The 21,852-nt window shown below is 51.5% G+C and overlaps 5 protein-coding genes across 5 annotated transcripts; all 5 read left to right on the top strand.

Annotated features, from left to right (window-relative positions):
* Positions 1-163: 163 nt before the first annotated feature.
* NCU02869 (hypothetical protein) lies at positions 164-2,019 on the top strand (the record flags this gene model as incomplete). The annotated part of the gene is made up of 4 exons (XM_958910.1): positions 164-313; positions 367-1,007; positions 1,083-1,552; positions 1,676-2,019. 4 exons carry the CDS (start codon positions 164-166, stop codon positions 2,017-2,019), a joined length of 1,605 nt encoding a protein of 534 aa, XP_964003.1.
* A 1,179-nt stretch (positions 2,020-3,198) lies between these two features.
* On the top strand, positions 3,199-5,006 carry NCU02870 (hypothetical protein; the record flags this gene model as incomplete). The annotated part of the gene is made up of 4 exons (XM_958911.1): positions 3,199-3,339; positions 3,403-3,635; positions 3,701-4,172; positions 4,311-5,006. 4 exons carry the CDS (start codon positions 3,199-3,201, stop codon positions 5,004-5,006), a joined length of 1,542 nt encoding a protein of 513 aa, XP_964004.1.
* A 1,248-nt stretch (positions 5,007-6,254) lies between these two features.
* On the top strand, positions 6,255-8,438 carry NCU02872 (hypothetical protein; the record flags this gene model as incomplete). Its single annotated transcript, XM_958913.3, has 4 exons — positions 6,255-6,375; positions 6,438-7,287; positions 7,349-7,839; positions 8,044-8,438. 4 exons carry the CDS (start codon positions 6,255-6,257, stop codon positions 8,436-8,438), a joined length of 1,857 nt encoding a protein of 618 aa, XP_964006.3.
* A 2,425-nt stretch (positions 8,439-10,863) lies between these two features.
* Positions 10,864-13,501, top strand: NCU02873 (hypothetical protein; the record flags this gene model as incomplete). The annotated part of the gene is made up of 4 exons (XM_958914.3): positions 10,864-11,632; positions 11,686-12,313; positions 12,370-12,880; positions 12,974-13,501. 4 exons carry the CDS (start codon positions 10,864-10,866, stop codon positions 13,499-13,501), a joined length of 2,436 nt encoding a protein of 811 aa, XP_964007.3.
* Positions 13,502-17,365: 3,864 nt separating this feature from the next.
* NCU02875 (hypothetical protein) lies at positions 17,366-20,772 on the top strand. Its single transcript, XM_960464.3, has 3 exons — positions 17,366-18,897; positions 18,964-19,605; positions 19,665-20,772. Exons 1-3 carry the CDS (start codon positions 18,761-18,763, stop codon positions 19,855-19,857), a joined length of 972 nt encoding a protein of 323 aa, XP_965557.3. The 5' UTR covers positions 17,366-18,760; the 3' UTR covers positions 19,858-20,772.
* Positions 20,773-21,852: the final 1,080 nt, after the last annotated feature.

Raw genomic sequence — 21,852 nt, 5'->3', positions numbered from 1 at the left:
TTGAGCGCAGCAATTCTCCATCCTGTCTCGGAAATCTTCTTCCACATCCAAAACAGGATTCCGAACTGCACTGTTATCACCACTGACACGCACCCTCGAACATCAGAACTCAACTCTAACAATATTTCACTCTCATATTCCCACAACAAACCTAATCGCCACCATGACCGCTTCCTTTCTTTGGGACTTGGGCCAGCATGCCCTTCGACTTTGTTTTCCAACCCTCGCGGACATGATCCTCGTCGCCAATGCCACCTCTGCCGTGCTGTCTCTGATGATCGACAACTCTAATCGCCCCCCTATTACCAAGAACGTAAGCATACTCTCTTGAAACATCAAGCATGTCAGAATACTAACAATATCCAGGTACTCAAGGCGAAGAAGAGGATCAACATTGCTCTTCCTAATGACACCAGCGTCCAAAACATCAAGGATACCGGAGCGATCTGTGACTTCGAGACAACCAAAGAGGCACCTACTCACCCCTCCATCGATCCGACTATCATTGTTGCAGCCACTTGCGCCACTATCATCGAACCCATCACCGAGAACATTGATAGTCCCCTTTCTGGCAATGACATCCGCCAAGAAGCCTCAGATGTTGACATTGTCGAGGCCGCCCCGATGATCCCCAAGGACCTGGATTCGGTCAACCCCGAAACCGAGGCTCACATCTACAATCATGCCCTTCCCATCATGGATATTTTCGAGGTCAACCTTTCCGCCGCTGATGACCTTGACGACTCGGCTGCTTTCGCTTCCAGCTGTCACTACCACGATTTCGAGCGTTTCCTTGACGAGGATCGAATGATGTGGATTCCACGCCCGGCAGAGCGCGTGTTTGCAAAGAAGGCAGTTGTCAAGAAAGTCGAGAGGCACCGTCGAGATGCAGATGCGGCTGGCCCCACTCATGTGAGGGAAGGCCCCGGTGCAGATGGCAAGCACGTTCCGACCGTTGCGCAGTCGGACGACATCACATTTCAGCATGCCAGCGAAGTCTCTGCAGGGTAAGTCCTCCTTGTTGATTACACTCATCCATCTGAGCAATAACTAACTTCCGAATTAAGATCTGATTTTTCAAGTGCAACCACACAAACATCCAACGGCCCGATCGCCGACACTACGCCCGATACATCGGATACGGCCTGCACGTCGCCCGACAATGTCTTTAACAACTCGGACGAGAAGCCAGCTTTTTCCTCGATCCCGGAAATCGTAGTATCTCCTCCCACCGGCACTTCCGACGGAGACGCGAACTATATCCGTTCCTGCCCTGCGGCTCAAGAGCCCGACTCCCCCATTCCGATCCGGGCCTCCCTTCCCACCTTCAACTATGTCTACGACTACGCCTACCAGGGTCTGACCCAGGAGGATCTAAAGAATCTGGACTTCGTGACAGTCCTCACCGACCCCATCAGCGGCAACCAGTATGGCATGCTCACTTGTGGCTACTGGTACTGGGTCGAAGATGACGACAATGTTCGGCAGATGGTGGAAGACGAGTACGAGACCTTTTTGAACTGGATCGACGCGGTCAACTTTACAACCACCAGTTTCTACAAGAACAACGATGATCACCGACCCACTATCAATCCAACGCAGCTGAGCCCCTCTTGGACCCCCAGGCCCAAGGACTAGGTATCTAACGGCCTGGAGATCCTGGGGGGGATTGAAGGGAGCGGAGATTTCGTCGAAGAGGAAGACGAAGAAGAGGGTGAGGAAGACTGGGCAGAACTTCTTCGCTGGAAGAAGAGATACGAGCTAGGCAGAGGTTGGGAAGTCGTCCGGTCTTTTAACCACCCCGAGTTCGCCGACAGGAAGTACGCTTTGGGGAATGATCAGGAATGGTACTTTGAGTTTGAGGGAAAGTTCCGCCGCTTGATGGAGGATGAAATGGATTTACTCAAGGGCCGGTTGGAGGATGGTAGCTTGGCTCCGGTCGATGCTACTGAGGAGGATACGGTCGTCAACCGCTGGGGACTCGATAACATCACTGAGGAGGCGGAGGAGGAATCTTGAGTACGTGGAGTGTCACGATCTGCGGAAGGATCATGGAGGGAATAAGGTCACAAAATCACTGGTGAAAGGTTGAAGAACAAGATGCTAGATGAGTTAGGCTGAATGATCATGTGGATGCGGTATGAGATAGGGACCTATTAGAGGATGGAAAGCTATCAAGTTGTATATGAACTGCTTCGAGGCCGACTAGTGATTGTGAATTGCTTTTGTTCCCGTAGTTTCATTGTGATTTGCTCTGCTACCTATCTTAGAGTGAGCGGCGCCCGAGGTTAACACTGATATTATTCGCAAATGATGTTCGTCTTCCTAGGTAGCTATGTACTTCTTCTTAGTCAAACACTCGTACTTCAATCTATGGGCGTAAAAGCTTCGGGGCAGAATGTCCCATTATCCTGCTCTGTGGTCTCTTGACTGCAAGGATCCTATTAGTTGTTATGTTGTCAACGTGCTATATCACCGCCGTTGGGCTGTATCGCTTCGGTGCAAGTTGTACACATTTATCATGCCAAAGACTGCCATACTTCTCTCTACACACTATGTCCTGGGTCGGCTACAAGGTAAACTGTGATACCTCTTATCCCTTTGCACGAACTTCCGAACAGTTTAATTGGTCCTTTACTACACGACTTGATGTTGCCCTGCCGATAAATTGCGAACTCCCGTGGTATTGTTCACCGTACAGCACACGAGCATGGAGTGTACCAAGTGCCGACGTTCAGTCTGAATACCTAGCTTCATGCCACTGTTGCACTGTTCGAAAGTCTGTTGAGATCAGCTCGGTCATTCATAAACAGCACCACTGTTCAAGATCTGAACATGTATCCGCCTGTTCTGTTGATGTTCTCAGGGATCTACAGGCATTCATCGCCTCGCCGGTTGCCCTCGCAACGGAACCTCACCACCCGAATAACGTGAACAACTGAACAGTTCGCCCATAGTCGCAAGTGGGGATAGCTTCAGTGTGTCGGCGACAGCCAACCTGTTCAAAGCTATAATATCGCGAGCTCGCTTTCAAATCCCCTCCTAAAACTTCTTCCCTCTGCATCCTAGAACTGGGCACCCAACTGCACCGTCAAATATCGACTCGCACCCCAAGCCAGAAGCACCTCGCACACCGCAACGACACATCGTCGCAACAACTCCTCACTCTCGCCACTTTCATCCATCAAGTACATCATCATGTCTTCTTTGTGGTCCTCGGGTGTTGCCGTCCATGCTTACCGACTGCCCCTCCCCAACGCTGCCATCATCAAAGCGATCATCAACGGGACTGTCGAGGCTCCTATTGCCATGACTTCCGCACAGGATCCTACCCAAAAGGTTAGTACCAATAAGAACATTGCGCATATTGATATCTCACATCTCGCTAACTTCTCTGAACAGACTGGACCTGTCTCCAAGGCTGATGCCGAGGAAAACATCAACGCCTCTGACGTTGACGATGACATGAGCATTGACGACATCGACGAGCTTGATGACAAGCCCACTTCCGCCTCCCCCAAAATCGCTCGAGCCGGCTACTTCCCTTTCCCCGTCCGCGATGGTCAGGCTTCTCCCATCGACGCCGGCATTGCTGAGACCGACAAGTCTTATCGTGTCCGCAAGGTCTCCACCGAGTAAGTCATTCTCATCCCTCTGCATCTGCATCGCTTCTGCATAAGCCAGTACTAACCTTCTGCAGCACAACTTCTTCGAACAACTCCAAGTTCTCTGCCTACAGCAACTCGAGCAAGGACACCACCGATACTCAAGACACGGAGTACTCCCAACCGTCCATCGCCAACACCAAGAACAAGCGCAGTCAAATCAAAACCCCCGAACAATGCGACGAAAGCGGATCTTCCCGCGACAGCAGCTCTCCAGTTCAGGATCAAAGCCCCACCGCCTACCGATGCTTCCCCACATTCCGGCTCATCAGGGGCACTCTCCCGACTGCGCCTTCCTCGCCCGGCTCACGCTCCCCCTCACCCACTCCATCTGATCCCGCCAGCGACAGCGACGTAGATGACTACTCCACCGTCATCCATGCCAGCGACGATGACTACGCCAGCGACGACGACGACGACGACAATGAGTCAACCAAAGACCAAGACTCCCTCGACGACCTCGACATCGTCCACACCATCGATCGCCCCGAGTACGGCCTCCAATACGTCCTCCTCACCAACAGCAAATGGTACATCTACCATGACCGCCGCAAAATCAGCCGCATGCTGCCAGATGAACATGAGGATTTCTTGGCTTGGATGAACGATCCTGATACCAAGCCCGCCACCACCATCACGGATTAGGAATCCGAGGTGGTGGATGCGACTCGGCTTGAGAGCAGCGACGATGACAATGATAATGAGAAGGAAGAAAGAGAACCCAAAGTCAAGGCAGTCGCGACTTCCCGCGGTTTAGAGATGGTCACCTATTACTCTGATGACGAGTCAGACAGCGAGGAGGAACCCAGACATCCCCTGGCTGAGTACATGGAGTGGAAGGAAGAAAAAGACATGGGCGAGAACTGGGAGATTTTGGCGTGGTATGAGCATCCTGATGGGAACAAGAACTACGTCCTTGGTAGCGATGAGCGGTGGTACTGGGAGTACGAGGAGGCGTTCATGTTGATGCTCGATGAGGAGCTTGAGGATTTTAATTCCTGGCGTAGCAGTGATCCGGCTGCGGTGTTGTATTTGAGCGGGGAGTTCATGTTGGAGGAGGAGGCGAAGGGATGCAAGAGTGTTTGTGGGCTTGATACCATTGTGGAGGAGGATGAAGAGATTGAAGAGGAGGTTTGCGAAGTCAAGGAAGTTGAGGATCGGAATGGTTTGGTGACGGTTTGGGGTCTTGATGTCATCAAGGAGGAGGACGAGGAGCAGGATTGCGAGGAGATTGACAAAGTGGAGGAGGTGGAGGATCACCAAGATGAGGAGAGAGTTTGGGGACTGGAGGCCATTGAGGAGGTTGATGAGGACGAGGAAGACTTTAAAGTATTTCTATGATTAACTAAGTGGACTGGAGGATAAATATGTGGTTCAGGATGTAAGGATTTGAAGCGAACCGGTCCATGAAGGAAGGATAGAAGGATGGTGATCGGATGATTGAGCAAGGGAAATGAATGAAAGTTTATGAGATACCTCACATTGTCCCATGTGACTCGTGACGTGACATGATACTTGCAAGCTCGCTACCTAATCTCACTGCTTGGGTGAAAATCACGATTGACCTGGATGAAAACTTCACAGGTGACTCTTCTTCGGCATTGACTAGTTATGCACCGCTCTTTTCATCATTCCACCCTTGTGTACAAAATATGCTAAACTACCAGTAGTGTCTTTGATGATCGTTCATATGCAAAGCAGCTTCCTCCTATGCCATGGACGTAACATCTTCCAGCCTCTCAATACATATCTTGACCTCAAAACTTGGTAGGCCTTATCTCCGTACTTCTTATACCTACTTGCATTATCTTTCCTACAACTGAACAAAGCGTGCTGGTATTATCGCCGAGTGTCATCGACGATGTGAATACTGCCATCGCCCTTGTTTTTCCATCCCCGTCAGCGTATGTCTTGGCATGTGAGATCGTGAGAAAGCTGGAAGCTGGGTGACAGCGAACTTTCATACCAACGTGGTGGCAATATTCTTTCTATATTGGTACAGAGTACCTCATTGATTGAGGATTCGACAGTCACCGTCGGAGTGAAGTGTCTTCCCCAGTACTGATTACCTGTTCAGCGCTGTTCAGTACTCACCTTATCTGCATGGTTGCCGGGCCAATCTTACAACAACCCGACAGCGAACAGTTCTCAATTGCATCGCACAGAAGTTCATGGGTTCTGGAGCCGAACAGGGCTGAAGTTTTATTCGTAGCACTGCGCTGTTGTTCAGTGCTGTTCAGTCCTCACCTGCACTATTCGTACCCCTGATCCCCAAACCGACCAATCCGATGTCATATATCCGTTCGCCATGTCAACCTCAACACCATCACCATGTCAACAAACCATCCAAACCTGTTGACAGTCGCCAGCGACAGTTAAAAGCACGTTCCCACCAGGGAGGCTATAAGAATCTCCCTCGCTGCCCCAGATCCTAGACCAGAATCCTTCCTCCCTCATCCAAAAACCTAAGGATATCCCATGCATCATTGCGCACCATAGCAAAGAAGCCTCAACATCCTTCATCATCTTTCAATATCAGCCTACTTCATCATCTTCGTGATACGCCACTTCAATCTTCATTTCTTCGCAATGGCTTTCTCCTTCTGGTTCTCCGCCTTCACGGCGCAGACCCAACGCCTCGCGTTCCCGACCATTGCTAACATCAAGGCAATGGCCATCGCATCCTTTACCGCATCAAGCGTCGCTCATGGTAAGTCGTCCACAATAGTCGCAGCTTCGGGTCTCTAGACAATTCTGACCATGCCATTTTAGTGTCCATTTCCACTGAGGCCTTTCAGATCCCCAAAATCCTCAGCACTCCTCAAGAATTCCAAACACTCTCCCTCATCGACTCACGTCAGGAAGGCGGCCTGATCGACAACATCACGAAAGCTCGGCGCATGAACGCTATCATCGATACCACCATCAAGGACATCACCTCCATTGACATCAACAAGACGACTCACGAGTCCAATATTGTCGATAATCGCAAGGATACCACCCAGTCGACCGACGCTCAAGCTACCGCGCCTCTGATCATCGCGGACAACAAGTCTGCTCAAGTAGTCGAAGTCTCTCATCAAGACAAGCTCATCCACAATGTCGACACCACCACTAACGACAACCGCAACGCCACTTTTCGCATCGCTGGTGAGGAGCTTTTCACCAGGCTGGAGAATGAGAAGCACATTTATCAGCATGTCCTACCCGAAACGGACATCATCGAGGTTGACAACTCCAAAGGCCATACCTATCATCATGTCCTCCCCATCATCGACATTGTCGAGGTCAATAGCTCCATGGCTTCCAAGATCACCGACGTCGCTGACGTTGACGACATGGGCGTCTCCGCCTCAAGCATCGGCTATGACTTCGAGCGCTTTCTGATGGAAGATAAGATGACATGGGTGCATGCGGTCGCCAACCAACCCGAACTGTGCCACTCAATCTCCAAGACCAAGAAGCAAGCCATCGAGGTCACCAAGCAAAGCACTCCAGTCATCAAGGCCACCGCTTCCGACATCAAGCTTTTGACCGACAAGAAGACAGAAAACATCAGCTCCAAGAAGGTAGTCGACACAGAAGTCGTCTTCCTTCACCATAATCGCAGGTTATCCAATGAGTAAGTCATCCAACCAAATCCTGCCTCATACTCACAGTAGAGTTGCTAACGTGATGCGCAGTACCATTTCCTCAACCGAGACGGACAACACTACCGATAGTAATGCGAGTAGAGCTACCACTCCGGATACGCCCGAAACGGTGTACTCCATCGCCGACACCAACAAAGTCAACAACAAGTTTGACGATCCCGCACTGGCAAACATCAACGAGCTCAAGCAAGCTGTAGAGAGCCAGTCGCCTTCCGCCACTCTCGACACCTCCTCCTTCGACAACATGTACAACTACTCGCACCTCTCACACTCCGAACTCGAAGTCACTCTCATCATGGAACGCCTCGACCTCAACTGCCGCTATGTCCAAATGAGTTGCGGCTACTGGTACGCCCTCGACGACGATGACGAGATCCGCCCAATGTCCAAGGCCGAGTACCAGGAGTTCATCGACTGGACCAGCCAAACCCCCGTCGTTACCCGTGATGATTTCGACAAGAAGCAACAAGCGGACGCCGAGGAGGGAATCATGACCAGCAACGCAATTGCCATTATTGAGAGTGTGGAAGATGAGGAGTCGGACAAGCAAGCCACTACCCCCGAGGACTAGGACTCCAACGGACAAGACTGGTTTGACGACGACGATTGGAACACCAACCAACCCATCAAACTCATCGATCGCACCGAACCTGCCGACTATCAGGCTACCACCGGCATCGAACTCCTCTCATCCACCGATCTCGCTGACGACTTTGAGGACGAAGACGATTACCACCCCTCCGACCCCCTTGCAGCCTGGGAATCCACCCTCGCTGTCTGGAAAGACCCGGAAGATCTCGACGAAGATTGGGGCGTGATCGGCCTCTTCAACCACCCCGACGGGCAGAGACAAATCGTGATTGGCAACGATGAGCAAGTGTACTGGATGTACGAGGGCATGTTTCGCTTGCTGGATGCTCGTGAGCTCGATCAGTTCAATCGGTGGAGAGACGGTGATGAATTTGCTTTTGATGAGATGGAGGCCAAGAGGGAGCCGAAGACGTGGGTGAGGGCGGTGCTGGGTAAGCGGAGGAATATGAATAAGTGGTACGCTTGGGGTTTGGAGATGGAGAGTATTGAGGAAGTGGAAGAGGTGGAGGAGGTTTACGAGTGTTGGTGAATTGAGAGGACGGATGGGTCAAGCACAGGATGGACCATGATCGGGACTTGGAGGATGGGAGGAAGGACAAGGATTGGGGACTCAACGGGATATCATTGAGAACAGCGCAATGAATTGCTTGCTACTGGTAAAACTTGACCGATATCGTGAGTTGTGACAGTGTCTTCTAATGAAGAAAGGTGTCCGGATGTTTGATTGCAATGATTGCTTGCGTGATTGATTGCTCCTGAAATGCCCGTTCTACTCCTTCCACTTTTCCAGCATGCCACGATTGTAGCATCACGCTGTCTTCGGGCTATTATCTCGCTAACACTATAGTGCTTGATTACACGCTATAGCGATAGTGCATGATAGTGCATCATAGTGCCACCTGTGCCCGGTTCCAGAACGACAGGATAATACTTCCCACCAAGAGGCTGTTAGTGCAGGCCCGCTATAACCGCTTGAAAGGCCCGTTCTGCTAACACCCAGTCATTGTCCCCCTGAAATCACTGGCCGTAGGTAAATACCCCGCCGCCGCATTGTTAACGGACCTCTCGACGGGAACATACCAACATCGATTTCGAAGAGAATGTGCGAAGCAGGACGGACAATTGATTTACAACATGATTGCGCGTAGAAACAGTCAAAGCCTCAAAGAGAATCACAATCAATTGTGCTGTGATGTCAAAAGAAAACATCGAGAACGAGAACACGACGAGATCGCGAAGCGCTCTCAGAACGCACTTAACAAGGCCCTTGTGCCACCATACCGCGAGAGTGTGGCCCTATCTACCACCCTCTTTAGAGAATGAAGTTTATGAACAAATCTTACAGGAAACTATAGCTTCTAAACTACTTCTAACTCCAGTTGTATCAGCTCGAAACTGTTGTGCGATGACGTTATCGCGGAGTGTCTTCTACAATGACCATACACTTGTTCGGCCTCCGCCGTTAGTGCATTGCGATGTCTTGGCACTATACGTTCCACGTCAGTCTGTCATTCTGAACGACACGCGATATCCATCGTTCTGGGCTTCATGAGTTCTTACATCCCCTGGCAAGCGTCTTCAGTAATACGAATCTTCCTTCGACCTCCAGCTATTGCGGCTGTGATTTTTTTTTTTTTTTTTTTTTTTTTTAGATGAACTCTAGCCTCGTCAACTCGGTCGTTGCCAGCTGCACATCTGGATGTCGCCAGGTAGACAATATCATATGACCCAGGATGAACATCCCTCAGTAACTTTAGCGCCCATCTTTGTTGAATTACCAGCTTATACGACTGTGAGGATTGTTCAGTGACCTCAGGCAGCGTCAGTCTTGTCAGCAACACCTGTCAGATTAGACTATCGCCAGCCATGTTATCTCGGATGCTTTGGTCTAAACAGCCCCCAATATCTTCAGCTCCAATCTACCATGAGCTTCTAGCTTCAGTCAGCTTCAGCGACTGTGGAGTCAAATCGGTGAACTCGAGGGCCACTTGGCTTCCTCGGCGACAACTTAAGATCTGGCTGTCGCTGAACTGATACCCGAACAGTTAAATATAGCCAGTCACCAGGGAAATGCCAAGTTCCATGAGCTTTGTGGACTTCCACGGCTCTGGAGACTGTTCAGTAAACTCGAGTACCATCAGCTTGGCTGGTAACGGCTGTAAATCTACCTGTCGCCAGACGTTCCATATCGAATACTGGCCGAACAATCGATATAGCAACCACTCTTCCATTCCCTTCCCCCGTTGCTGTGCCTACACATCTGTTCAACCATGTTCACCCCTGTTCACTACTAACCAGTCCCCCAAGAGCAGCTGTTCACGCCTGTTCACGGGCCACCTCCCTTGTCCGGTCATGCTCTACCCGTCTCGACCAATCAGGTGTAATACCCTGTCGCCGGGTTGCTCATGACAACCAAAACACCAACAGTCGCCTGTCAGAAGCATCACCAACCTTGCTGCCACCACCTTCCGCCCACCTCAATGGCGACATTCAAAGACAAACATGTAGTTATTGCACTACTAAACCGTGAACAGTTGATCTGAACAGACCTGAACTCACCCAGCAACGCAGTAGCACGGGCCCAGCCTGGGGAAGTATAAGAGCACATCTTCTGATGCCAGAACTGGAAACTGAATCCTTTTCTCTCCCCCATCTCACATCGAGTATCTCAGCGCTACCGCTAACTTTACCTTCGATCAACGATAACTTCTTCGCCACGCAGCTCTCTCTCTCTGCAAAAGATTTCTCTTGTCTCGCGACAACTTGCTATCGACTTTCAAACCATCTACGATCATCACTAAGATCTTGCCGCTCTGCCGCATTATTTTCCCCCTATCTATCACCAGTCAAGCATAACAGCGCGACTATTACCTCGATTACCTCTTCTCACCATCCTCTCCACACATCTTCCTTCTCACTCCACTCCGTCTTTCTAACTATCTTCATTCGACATCATGTCTTCTTCTGCCGGATCTTCCGCACTCGTGCACATCATCAACCCCAGCATTGTCGACACTACCGACATGCGCAACAACGCCAACAGCGCCTGCCTCCCGAATAACGACATCACCATCAACATGGACTCCGCCAGCTTCGACACGACTTTTAATGTCATCATCGGCATGATTGTCATCGCCACACTCACTGGCAGCACTCTCCTCGCTATCTTCAGCGCATTCTTCATCATCATCGCCCTCAAGGCCACTACACCTGAGGTCACCGACACCGATCAGCAGGCCACTCTCACTGCCGATACCGCCATTCCTACAACCGACATCACCAACTCAGAACTCATCAACACCCTTGAGACAACTTTGAACAATCAAGACATTGACACCTCCAGCGGCCCCAACAATGCCACCTCGATTAGTTCCACCAAGGACGCTGCCATCGACAACGAGCCCTCCGAACTTGTCGTTCCAGTCGACAAGAAAGTCCGAATCCACCACCACGCTCGTCCCACTGCCGACTTCGCTGAGGTCACCACTCCTGCCACGACCTCCGCCAATGACACTAAGTCGACATACAGCGACAACGATTACTTCGGTGGCCTCGCCTTCGACATCTTTGATTTCCACAGCCTCCACGAATATCTCGAGGAAGACCAAATGTGGCTCGCCCACATGCCTCATCCGAGCCCAGCCATCACCTCAGCTCCCGAGGCTACTGCGATTGTTCAGATGAACAAGATCGTCAAAGCGGCCCGTCCCGCACGCAAGACTAGTAAGTTGAGACGAGACCCGACGATAAAGAGATCAAAGCTGATATCAAAACAGGTCACAATCCGATCTTCAACGCCAAACTTTCGACCATCTACGAGGAGGAGGAGGAGGAAGAGATCGAGGAAGACGAGGAGGACATCGAGCATCCGCGCTCTTCCTCGCACGAAGCCGACAGCAGTTTCAACAGCCTCGCCGATGAAGAAGACTTCTCGGAATCTGAGGAAGATATCATTGCCTTCGCCAAGAAGGTCAACAGGCTCTGCGACGAACTCGAGAAGGTGGAGTGCTTCTCCGACTCTCAAGAGCATGCCTCTACCATCGCTCTGGCCCAAGACCCCGAAGCGACATTCCAACAATGGGACGAGGAGGATCTGGAGGCCTTCTCGGACAGCGAGGATGACGCGGTGGCATTGGCAAAGAAAATCGAGGTCGATACTCGACCCAGCCCGCCCGACTCTCCGACTCCGCCAACTCCCGAGGGAACTGGGGCCCGCTTCACCGAATCCGGCTTTCTCATTGAGACCCCGGACCACTCTCCGGTTTCGCACACCACGGTCGGCCTTCCCTTCCGGACTCCCGAGGGCAAGCTTTTGCAGACTCCGAGCGGCATTCAAATCCGCAAAAATATCTTCAGCTCTCCCGATCAGGAGACTCCCCATCACATTCGGAAAGTGTCCAACGAGTAAGTTACCCTCGCCAACTCAACTTCACTTAAAGGGCCTCACTAACTTTCCATAGGACCAACACTTCTGAAGACACCAACGGCAGCAGGACAACCGCCACAGAACCTGCCTCTCCCACAACGGTTTACTCCAGCCCAGACAACATCACCGAGTACCAGGCGATGGCTGGGTTTACCGTCGCTCTTTCCGCCAAAAAGGCCACGGCCATCAATTTCGATCCCATCGCCCAACCCGGCGATGACATTGAATATGACCGGAAACTTCTTAGAGACGAAACCCCTTCGCCTTCTCCCCCGCGCCATCGGAGTCCGGCAAGCGACAGATCCACTTCTTCCAACGACAGCAACAAAGTCACTTCCCCCAGCGGCTCGGAAGACATGAGCACTCCCTACGACTACACCCACGATTCAGACGACTCAGAGATAGTAGCCGTTCTGAAGCGTCCTGGTGGTGCCAGCTACGCCAAGATGAGCTGCGGGAATTGGTTCTTTTTGAATGACGACGGCTCACTTGATGAGCTCAATTGGCGGGAATACGAGGAGCTTATCGCCTTCATTGTCGGGGATGTTGCCTCACTACCGGCTAAACTACATCAAATTGCCCTACACGAAGCAGCCAAACTTCAAAACGAGCAAGAGCCGATTGCCACCATGGGTTAGAAAACCATGCGCAATGAGGTTCAGACTCAAGAAGAAGAGCTCCCACTCCCATGGGTTCCATGGGACGATGAGCCGGAGATCTTGCCTGAGGTCAACGTGGAGGAGGAGCTCCCGCTCCCTTGGGTCCCCTGGGACGAGCCAGAGGCCCTGAAGCCAGAGTCCGAGCCCAAACTAGAGGATCAACACAGCAAAAGCACAACTGAGGTCATCACGAACGACATCAACGAAGATTCCATCGCGGAGGTCGCTGAGGCCGTCATCAATTCGGACCAACCAGATGAAAAGTGGTTCAAGGCGGAGGAGATGCCCCCTAGGTGGTTCGTCATGGAACATATTCGGTGCCCAGGCGATGAAATCTCCTACTACGCCGAATACGTTCGGGGCAGCGATGACAGGTGGTACTTCCGCCTGGATGGGCCGGAATACAGGCCCCTGGACGCACGCGAGCTCCGGTGGTTCCTCAACTGGCGGGCTAGCACTCGCCCATTGACCTACATTGTCGAGCTCGAGGAAGAGGAGTGCTTCTGAAGAGAAGAAAAAGAAAGAAAATGAAAAAAAAAAAAAAAAAAAAAAAAAAAAAAAAAAAAAGACAATCTCGGATTCCAACCAACGAACCTCACGAACGGGAAGTGGGCGCTGAAACAAAAAAATCAATCGGAAGGACAGGACCGAACGCCACTTACCGACGGCTTCAGCGCCGACAAGCGAATGATACACTACAACAAGGGTCCAAGAGTAGGGCGATTGAGATAGGTATGTGAGGTGCAGTGTTGGGGTTCAAGGCCAACTGGGTGCCGACGGAGGAATTTTGGACGGAAATCGATTGGGGGGGGGGGGGGGGGGGGGGGGGGGAAAGTGTTTTAGCAATTTGGGAAAAGGGAGTTAGCTAGGAGTGCCAGACACATCATCGAAACAAGACACTTTGTAGCTTTCTTCCACTCCAAATGACCCTCTTATGCAAGGTGAACAAGTGATACTAATGTCCCAATATGCATAAAAAGTGATGGTAAGGTCTCATACTAGACAGTGTATATGATGCAAATGGGTGGTGAGGTCTCATTCTAACAAACTTACCCTGCTATAGTAATCAACAACTGCAGAGAAACGCTACGTTATTGACATTGCCGACGTGATGATAAGAAGAAAGCAAACCGGCAAAGTAAGTTTCCGTCCCTGGGGTCTGGTTCGAGCATAGTCTTGGTGATGAAAAGAACCAGCAGGATCGATATATGGATGCCTCGGATGATGCTGGAACGACGGTATGATTTTGAAGTTTCCGTCCCTGGGGTCTGGTTCGAGCATAGTCTTGGTGATGAAAAGAACCAGCAGGATCGATATATGGATGCCTCGGATGATGCTGGAACGACGGTATGATTTTGAAGACGATTGTGAACGGTCCAACCTCGGCCGATGGAGGCATGACAAGGCTTGGCTTGGCTTGATCACCTTGGACTAAACAAGCGCGAGTCGGCGTCATGTCGAAGGCGTGGGAGACCAGGAACAAAGCACTATCCGTGTCTGGACAGGCAGGTTGGAGGATTCTTGGTCTTTTCTAGGGCCGTGACGGTGTGCCGGAGTAAACGGTTATGGAATTAGCCGAACAGACCATGCGTGGAGCACCGTCTCCTTGCATCCATCATCATGGCATGGCGTCGGCGGATCATGAGGTCAAGTCTAGGCCTTGGCGGGGGGGAGATGAGAGAGATGGTGGACGAAGACGAGCCGGACATGTTGTTGTTGAATCTTTTCTGTGTGTCTGTCTGTCTGGGATTGGGATCAAGTAGTGAGTCGAGGTCGGAGGATCGTGGTGATGATGATGGTGAAGAAGAGTATTTCTGTTCGGGAGCCGTACCCTTATGGAGCCATTAGGATGTGGAGAGATTTTCCAGGTGCGTTGGGTGGTTTCCATTGTGTGTCAGTGTTTGAGAAGCGCTTACCCTCCCTGCTTGGGACCTCCTCCTCCTCCTCCTCGTCGTCGTCGTTTCGGGGTTGGCGTTGGGTTGCATGAACGGTAATGCATTATCAGATGCCCTGGTCACTTCACTGATAGGTGCAAATCGGATGTAACGTCACGTAACATTCTTTCCGTTTTCGAGAGAGTGTCTGTGCTGCGGTGTGCTGCTCCTGCTGCTCTGTGCTGTTGTACACCTTAAGAACTCATGTGGCACTTGCCCGCCCGGGATTTTGTGATGTGAATACCTATCTCGCAAATTTGCACAAATTGGGGTGGGGGTCCCATCTAGTCTTGTCTTTTCCAATTCTCCATCGTCCTCCATGTCCTACTAGCCGTAAGTAACTAACACAGGCATTCAGGCCAAGATACGACGATTGCCGCACTCCTGGGATTGTTCCGCACGTGTGGTGCCGTGGTGGATAGTGATGATGGTGATCTTGCTTTCTATCGAGTATCGAGGGATCGAGGACTTCCATTCGTTGATTTGCCCAAGGGGACTAAGGGAAGGAGGAAGCAAAGATGCGCTGCGGATCAAGCCATGTCGTAAAAAGGTTAGTCCCAAAAGTGGCAGGCGCTTCCACAAAAAGAAGCCAATGTTCGACTTGGCGACACTAGGTAGTACCCCTGTCTACTGACTATAACCCCCCTTGTCCATTACCCCCGGGCCCCAGTGTGGGCACATGAGTTGGCACGCTAGACGGCGCGGAAGGTCGTGAGTTTGTTCCGCCGCCGCGGGGAAGGAGGTTTGGATGGAGCCTTCCAATATGCACAAGGTGCAGCGTCCACAGTGGAAACAGTAGGAAGAAATCCGAGTCGTCGGCGCCCTCCCTCTCCCGAACCCGCGAAAGACCCCCGGCCGTCCAAGTTCCAACGGCTTTTGAGAAGAGCTCTGGTGCCGGAGCTCATCCTCTTTGTGCGCTAGATCGACTGCGAACTCCTGCAAAGTGCGTCATAATGGTCCGACCACCTGCGACGACTAACGCCAACAGAAATGACCCCTTCAGACCATTTTTAATCCCCCCCATAGCCTTCGAACCTCCCCCTCGGAGTCTGCCCTCATCTCTTTCTTTTTTTTCTATTTTTCCAATACTTCACCTTTTGGGGAGCGCTTCCAGTCGCCGCCGCCCCGTGTGCTCCAGAGGGTCCTAGGCTCCTGGCCGTGTCTGAGGTGTAGCAATTTTGCGAATGACTACCTACTATTATGTAGTGTGTCGGTTTTGCTTTGTCGCTGAATGTTCAGTTTGATGATTTGTGTGTAGTCACCTAGCGACGTGGAAATGCCTGGCAATAAAAAGCTGTGTCAATGCCCTTGTCTTCATTCCTGGCGCCTGTCAGCCTGTCAATCAGAATGGTCCGGGGGCAAGTGCTTTTGCTGCCGGGACCGCAGCGCCCTGCGTCGCCTGCCTTTCCAGCGCCCAAACTGCCCAACTGAGAGTGGCAGGCACATGTCTCCGCCTGCCCGTGCCTGCAGTGCTTGCTTGCCGTTTCCACGCCGGTCTTGTGGAAAGGACGAAACAAGTGGAAATGACAGCCGGAAGAAATGAAATGTCTTGCTCCTCCTTGTAATATGTTCCCTCCCCCCCCTACAAGATCGAGAAGAAGAAAAAAGAAACAAGAAAAAAGAAAGGAGAAAAAAAGAAAAACAAAAACCGACAATGGGACAGACCCGAAGTCGGAACCGGGCCTTTGAATGATTCTTTTGTCCTGACTTGTGTCTTTTATCTTTCCAGGGCTCCGGGCCGAAACTGCACTGTATTGAGTGCCCTTTGAGCACCTCCAGGGCCTTTTGAGTCCCTGTCGAGTGTGTTGTGGTGTGTGTTACACCCTACCTATAATTCCGAAAATCCGGGCCCCTCAGAAAGAGCTTCTCAGCATTCATGATGCCTCCTCCCTGCTCTCGGTGCCTCCCTTGCCCTGTCGTTTGGAAGGGAAGCGCACCGCGGACGGTGCCGTCGTTGCCGTGCCGGGCTGGGGTGATTTTCCTCACGTCACGGCGGTCTTGGAGACAGGCGAGAGGCTGACCAATCAGAATGTAGGAATGCCCCTGGTACATACACCTTACCCGTTTGGGGCCGTTGCTGGCCAAGCTACCTGGCACCCCGGGGTCGCCCCTGGCCTCTTTGCCTAATTGTGCCTAGGTCTCATCTCCTCTCACTTTTATTTTTGTCACATTTCTGTGAACAACAGACGTCTGACACAGTATCGTTCGCGACGCCGTGAGCCATCCAACACCACTCAGAAAAGCACCGCAAACCCCGATGGCCCCTCCGTCTCTGCTGGAAGATGGAAGGAAGGTTGTAGTGTCGTTTCTTCTCTCCTCAGTCTTGAGCCGGCCAGTTCCAGCCAGTACGAGCCACAGTACCCTCAGCCGGTGGTGAAACACTGGGCGCAAAGCAGCAGCAGGTCAACAGGAGGTCTTCATCCAGACCGGTCGTTTTGAGGTTCCTGTTGCTTGGTACCAACCTTAATATCTCGGCACCTGCCCATTCGTATGGACGCAATTCGCACGCTTCGGGTTTGGGCAACTTTCCGCCGCTTCGCTCGACTGCCTCCTTTGGGAATCTCTTCTGTTGTGTTGCGTGCGCGCCGCGGGGAACAGGGCCAAAGCAGTCGAGAAAAGGGAGCATAGCCCGGATGGCTTCATCCATTCCTCTGTTTCTAATCCGCAATTCCCAATCCTTCCCCTCTCCCACTTGGTCCGACTGTCTGACGCCGTGAGGTGGTAGTATCTGGCTGTCTGGCAGTATCCAGGCCTAGGTAACCAGTCAAGCCAGTGTGCGCAGTGCCGGTTTTGCCAGTACAGTACAGCTATACTACTCCTACCACTACCAAACACATCCGAGTCGACTTTATCCCACCAGCAGTCCGCCCTTGGGTCTTTTTCTTCGCACCGACCCGACGCTTTGCATACCTTACATATCTCTTTTGCATGCCTTCTTGCCCCCCCTTCGAATTGCTGTTTAACTGTCCCCCCCACTCGTGGCCCACTCGTGGCCCAATCGTTAATTCATCGGCCCTTGTAGTCCCAATCCTCCAATTAGTTCCATCTCTCCCTTCAGCGGGTGTCTCTCTGTCCGGGTCGCCAGTAGCAGCAGCAGCAGCAGCAGCAGCCCGTCGGCCGCTGTCTCACAGACACCGACACACCTCCGGGTCCCTAGGTTATCCCGGGGAATCGGGTCGCTGCCCCGACCTACCACACACGGGCAATACATGCCTTTTGTTAACAAAACACCTGGCATCCATCCCATTCGCCCGCCGTCTCCATCATCCACTTGTCTGCATTGCTCGGCAGCACGACCAAGGTGGTTCCAGTTCCGCACTCTTGGGTCAAGCGTCTTGGGGCCGCTAAATTTCACACTGCCCCGCTAGCACCGGACACCAATCCAAGCCTTCCCTAGCGCTGGCGTCTTCTCACTTCCCGGTGATCAGCCAACGCTCCGCTTGCGAAATAAAGCTGATCCGGGTCTGGGGAAAGAGAGCCGAGAATGCGCTGGAACTACTAGCAGCTACAGTACACTAGACTACACTACTAGTAAGGAACGCTTCCATCCTCGTCCAGTCGCCCAGCATTGGATCCCCTCGCTGCCCGGCTCATTGATGGCTGTGGAGTCAGGGCCTCCTTACTAGAGGATTGCCATCCCCAACCCTTCCATCTTGGGTGTCCACCATCTGGTCTCCATCCAAGCTCCATCTTTGTTTCTCTTTCCAACAAAACCAACCGACTCCCTCCCGTCCCTCTCGACCCTAGTCCCCTGGCATCAATCAGCCTTACAAGTATCATCCTCACACGCTTCAACAAGCTTCCCGCCGAGAGCCTGCTGCCTCACTCCACAATGGAGGCCCTCAACATGCTCGACTTTAGGTATTGCGGCCTTGTCCTTCGCCACAGCCTCGACCTCTTCTACGACGCCTACGACGGTGAGCCGAGTCTGTTCGACGAGTTCAACCCCACCGAGCATGACGATGAAAGGTCAGTAAAACACGTGTGTCCGACCTTGGGCCACATGGCTGCAGACATTGACACGACGGACATCAGTGTCACACAAAACTTCTCCTCCATCTGGATACAACGACCGCTATCCGATTCGACGCCGCCATTAAGCCCTGCTGTTTCACGAGAACCATTTCAGTTCCACGGCATCTGTCACAGCAATGATTCCTCCGATTCCAGGGCGCCTCTTTCCGGAGAACTTCTATGGAGCCTGGGCTCGCTTTCTGTTTTGGATGCATTTGTGAAGACGCCGGAGCGGTACGAACATGTCGCAGTTCCGCTGAGTTCCGATCTGTACATGGTGCGGGAGGAAGCATATGTCGACTACATTCCATGTCCAGGTTCTGGTCCAGGTTCGCCCGCCCTCAGCGTTTTGTCCGAAGCAGCCCTACCCGAAATTGTCGATGAGTTCCCCAAAATCGACGACAGCCGACCAGTGGTGACCGAAATTGAACCGGTTACGGAGGAGGAGACGAGCAAGGTTGAAATGGAAATGCCAAAGGTCGAACCACCCAAGATTGGAGAGCGATCCATGTCTCTATCCAGTCAACCCGTTCAACCCAGCCAGACGCGCAATTGGCTTGCAACTGTTCTCGAGAAGAGACAAGCGACCCCCGAGAACGACAGTGCACCCGTGCTCACCAAGGTACAAGCCGCGTTTGATGAGGAGCAATTAAAGAAGACTGTGTATGTTTGGAGTCCAATTTTTGGTTCAATGCGTAAAATGAAACTAACCCAGGGCACAGGAGGGAACATCGTCGTCACCAGGAGCTCACCAAGCCGCGTCTCAACAAGCGCACCCGTGTGCGTTCCAGTGTACCGCCGCAAAGTCGCAAGAAGGCAAAGCATATGTCCGGGCACCCATCGCCATCACCCTCACCTGCACCAGAATTTTCGCCATATCCACAATATTCGCTGCATCAAGTCTGGACTGGTTGATGGGAAGGAAATTGACGGCGAAAACCACCACCACCACTACCGAGAAAGTGAGCAAGGGGAGAAAGTAACAACTGGGAAACTGGATCGAGTGTTGCCGTTACTCCCCGTCTTCGACTCACGCCTGCACTTTGAAACGCGATATGGCGGAATTGGATACCGAGGTTCATCGAACCCCAGCACCAGCTCTCCTCTGGATCGTCGTCTCAATTATCGGCAGCTCATAACGAAACCCGACATGAACATTCAACCTGCAGCCTCACAATCATTCGACTAGGCAGTCGAACGAACGACAGGAACTATTCACGCACTTCGGCCGTCATTGGCCACCAAACAAACATTGCCCCCCAATACACGGGAACGGGGTTTTGGGAACTTTCCGTCTGTTCGGATCCGTACAAAGCGATGACCGACACGACAGTTTTCATGCCACATTATTAAGCAGTTGGCATCAAGCAAACTCGTACGATCACTCATACAACCCACTTTTTGTATACAACACCGACTCGTTTTACAGTTGACTTCTTTTTTTTGTTTCTGTTTTATCACAACGGATACCCCCTTTTTCTCGCATTTTTGTATGATTCTAGTTTAGCGAGAAACAATTACTGTGTTATATCTTGAAATCGCTCGTTTACCCACTCACTCACTAAATCGCTGGCTCGCTTGTACGCATGCATGCTAGCTAGCCGCGCGCTCATTTCTCGTCGTTGTCATCATCATCATCATCATCATCATCATCATCGTCATCATCATTATCATCCACAACACATCCTCTTTCTCCTACAGTTACTCAATAACAACATACTGTCTAGATGGGGCAATTCTTTGAAAGTATACGGTTAATCAAAGAAGTTTAGCATTAGCAACATCCATCGTCTTGAAAAATCCAAAAAAAAAAACGCAAAAACCCTGACGAATTGGTTCACTAATCAATCTGCTGTGTATTGTTGCATTTTAAAATCCGTGAGATGTGCGTGAGACGTGCAAAATGAACTTTGTATGGCAGTCTACATGCTAGCAGTATTTCTCTTGTGACATTGGCACATGAAAATGAGAAGAAAAAAAAAAAAAAAGACTTCGAAAGGGGTGCTTAGAGCGGTGAACTACCTACCTACTTTCGCAACTGCCCGGATGGCCAGAATGGAACTGAATACTGAAGAAGAAATCCGTTCTAAAACCGCCACATCTGCAAGCCTTTTTGACCGACGAGCAAATAGCACATGATAGTAACTTCTCATCGCAGCGGGAATGCACCTCCTCCTCCTTCGATTTACCATCTCGCATCAGTTGCAGCACAGCACATGGCAACAGGGCCATAAGTAGGTAGGGCAACAGGACTAGGTACAGGACGCACAGATGGAGGAGGCCAATCAATAAACACCGTAAACACATAGTAAGATACCGTGACCAACAAAGCCTACCAATGTAGTGTATGGAATAGGCAGAGAGAGCCCAGAGCCTGAAGAAGACTACTGTAGGTAACTGCCTACCGCAGTACAACACTAGAGAGGATTAGAGGTAGACTGACTACCTAGTATAGCGTTCTGCTTAGCAATGCATAACTCAGCACTCAGCAGCTCCGACGACCGACGGACCACAATGACCGTGCGAGCTTGAAGCCTTGTGAAAAGGAAGCGTGCACAGCACAGCCAGTGCAGCATGATTTGCATTGCCATTACCTGCCCGCCCGGCTCCGCTGGTGGCCATGATGTTCTAGAAGCTGATGTACTAGTGTATGTAGTGCTGCATGATTCGTGGAATCAACGATGGGTAGGTATCAAGGGTGTCGGAGTCTCCATGATTACTGGAGGAGGATGTAGAAAGAGTTGAGCGCCAAGAAAGCTGAGAGCGGAAAGTGTGGATGTGGATTGGGAGGCTGGGGGGTGTTTGTTACAGTGTTTAGCAACTTGATTGGTCTGTTTACATAGGTACTAGTGTAGTAGACAGCTGAAGAAGTGGACGGTGCGGTGCGTGAGAGGCTAGAGAGCGAACTGA

This window comes from Neurospora crassa, linkage group I, assembly GCF_000182925.2.
Source record: "Neurospora crassa OR74A linkage group I, whole genome shotgun sequence".
In the NCBI taxonomy this organism is placed as follows: Eukaryota; Fungi; Ascomycota; class Sordariomycetes; order Sordariales; family Sordariaceae; genus Neurospora; species Neurospora crassa.
Note: the sequence above shows the minus strand (reverse complement) of the source record. Positions and strands in the feature narration are given on the sequence as shown.